Source organism: Parasteatoda tepidariorum, unplaced genomic scaffold, assembly GCF_043381705.1.
Source record: "Parasteatoda tepidariorum isolate YZ-2023 unplaced genomic scaffold, CAS_Ptep_4.0 HiC_scaffold_12842, whole genome shotgun sequence".
Lineage (NCBI taxonomy): Eukaryota > Metazoa > Arthropoda > Arachnida > Araneae > Theridiidae > Parasteatoda > Parasteatoda tepidariorum.
Window position 1 is genome coordinate 1 of NW_027261370.1, and position 2,117 is coordinate 2,117.

General features: G+C 28.5%; 1 protein-coding gene across 1 annotated transcript; it reads left to right on the forward strand.

Moving 5' to 3' along the window:
- Nucleotides 1-6: 6 nt before the first annotated feature.
- LOC122273950 (TBC1 domain family member 31-like) lies at nt 7-2,026 on the forward strand. Its single transcript, XM_043057915.2, has 4 exons — nt 7-76; nt 160-230; nt 1,373-1,513; nt 1,766-2,026. The coding sequence occupies exons 1-4, from the start codon at nt 53-55 to the stop codon at nt 2,010-2,012; spliced, it is 483 nt and encodes a 160-aa protein (XP_042913849.1). The 5' UTR covers nt 7-52; the 3' UTR covers nt 2,013-2,026.
- Nucleotides 2,027-2,117: the final 91 nt, after the last annotated feature.

The window sequence follows — 2,117 nt, forward strand, 5'->3', positions numbered from 1 at the left end:
CATTCCTAAAGTTAAATCATCTCCAGTGCATAAAGCTGTTAGATCTGTACAGATGAAGGAAGTCAAGACAAAAAAAGTGATTACTCTAAAGTTTCTAATATTTATGATATACTTATCCACCTGTGAAAACAAACACGATTAATATTTTTGATATTAAAGGTTATTGATGTCGATGAGAAAGGTCTGAGAACTATTTTAAAAAATTTTGGAGAATATCCAGAGAAGCATAGGTTAGTTATAGTACTTGTTGTAACAATTGTGTTGTTAAAATGTTATAGTTAAATGTAATAAATTTTTTTATGCAACTAGCCTTATCACGTTAATATGTATTCCTTTAACACTAGGTTTACGGACGTTTATTGTACACCTATCCCTACGAACACGCGTCAATTTGACGCATGAACGAATTCATATAACAGCACTTAGAAAGCAATGTAATTATATACAATAAGAAAAAATCAAAATATGAGATATATATTTATGGAAAGTTTTTATTATTCAATAATTTCACTATACACATCTCTCTGATCAATTGGCATCACTCTGACATCATTGACATTCTGCATTTGTTCTTACTATGATTGCTTATTGGCAACAGTTGTTTATCGCTTGTTTCATTTGAGATAACGATATCGATTAACGGATCGAAGTATTGTCGGTACATTCCTATTTATTATTCGTGTGATGTTTGCATGTTTACTCAAAATTTTGCCTAAACTACAATCGCGTCAAATTGACGCATATACCTAGAGATAGGTATACCACGAAGAGAATTTCAATATTTCAGCACTTTTGAAGAAAGCAGACTTCACTATATATTTACCTCGATCAATGGATAAAAGTCGTTAAAAGAGATGAAATAAAAATGCAAACGGGTTTTGTAATTTTCCTTATAAAATTCAAAATGACGAGTCCCTTAAACCTAGTAGTGTTAAGAACAAGTCGATTTGCTTTTTATATAAATTTAATGAGGTTAGTCTGAGCATTGTTTTGTCAAAAAATGGCTCCTGAGAACCCTGAAAGAAACAACGTGTGTGACTCAGAGGCAACACATGTGGCTGAAAAATGTTAGAAATATACCTCTAGGCTGACATGGCACAGTGGGTGACATCATTAGGGGTGATTGTGTGTCATATGCAATTTCACCCTGTATCATCACACCAGTCATAGAAGTGGTGTGCCATTTTACTGAAATGCTAATTTATAAAAGTGGATTACATTATTTGTTTTATAAGAAGAAAATTAAAGTTTTATTTTAATTTGAATATAAACTAATTAAATTTTTAAGCAGTTTATTAATTCATATACTTTAAATAACATTGTCATTGAAAATTTAGCTTTATTTTATTTATTGTTTCCCTTTTGTTTTTAGATTTTTCATTTGGTCACAATTACTAAAACTCCCTCGCAATGAAGAAGCCTTCAAAATACTTCATCAAGATTCATTCCAGGTTAAATCTTTTGTGAAAGATTATTCATTTATGAACCCAGGTGTTCAAAAGACTTTTTTAAGGTAAATTGTTTTTTTTTAAATAACCATTTAATTACTTTTCTTTTTTTACATAAAAAAGTTTAATGCTAAAAAAAATCTTACTATTTTAAAAAATAATATGTTTAAAACAAGAATAACAACAAAACAAAATACTTCAATGTTTGTTTTATAATTTTTTGCCTCCATTACTAAAGTCATGTTAAAATTACTTACTGTATTTTAATCAACAGAGAGATTTGATTTGTTATATTTATATATTTTTAACATTTTCAGATTGATGTCTATGCTTGCATGTTGGCTTCCAGTAATACAAGAGATGGACTACATACAGTGTTTAGTTTTCCCTTTCATAAAAGTCCTTCATAAGAATGCAGTTTTATGCTTTGAAATTTTGATCACATTGATTAGTAAGTTCATAATGTTTCATCCTTTATATTGCACAGCTTTGTTCATTTATTATTTAAATTGCATTGTATTGTTCATTTATCCTTTGTATTGCATTCCTAAAAGTTTAGATTAAACCCAATTCTTAAGAATCAAATAAAATGGTACTAACTACTGTGGTTTACACATTTTTTAATTGCAAAATAAGAAAATAAGCAAAAATAAGAAACTTGTAAGAATT

What these genes read in the sequence shown, in the direction of transcription:
- LOC122273950 (XM_043057915.2), top strand. Translation starts at nt 53, where the DNA reads ATGAAGGAAGTCAAGACAAAAAAA. An exon ending in AGGAAGTCAAGACAAAAAAA is followed by an intron (nt 77 to 159) that starts GTGATTACTCTA and finishes TTGATATTAAAG; the next exon opens with GTTATTGATGTCGATGAGAA. An exon ending in GTTCAAAAGACTTTTTTAAG is followed by an intron (nt 1,514 to 1,765) that starts GTAAATTGTTTT and finishes TAACATTTTCAG; the next exon opens with ATTGATGTCTATGCTTGCAT.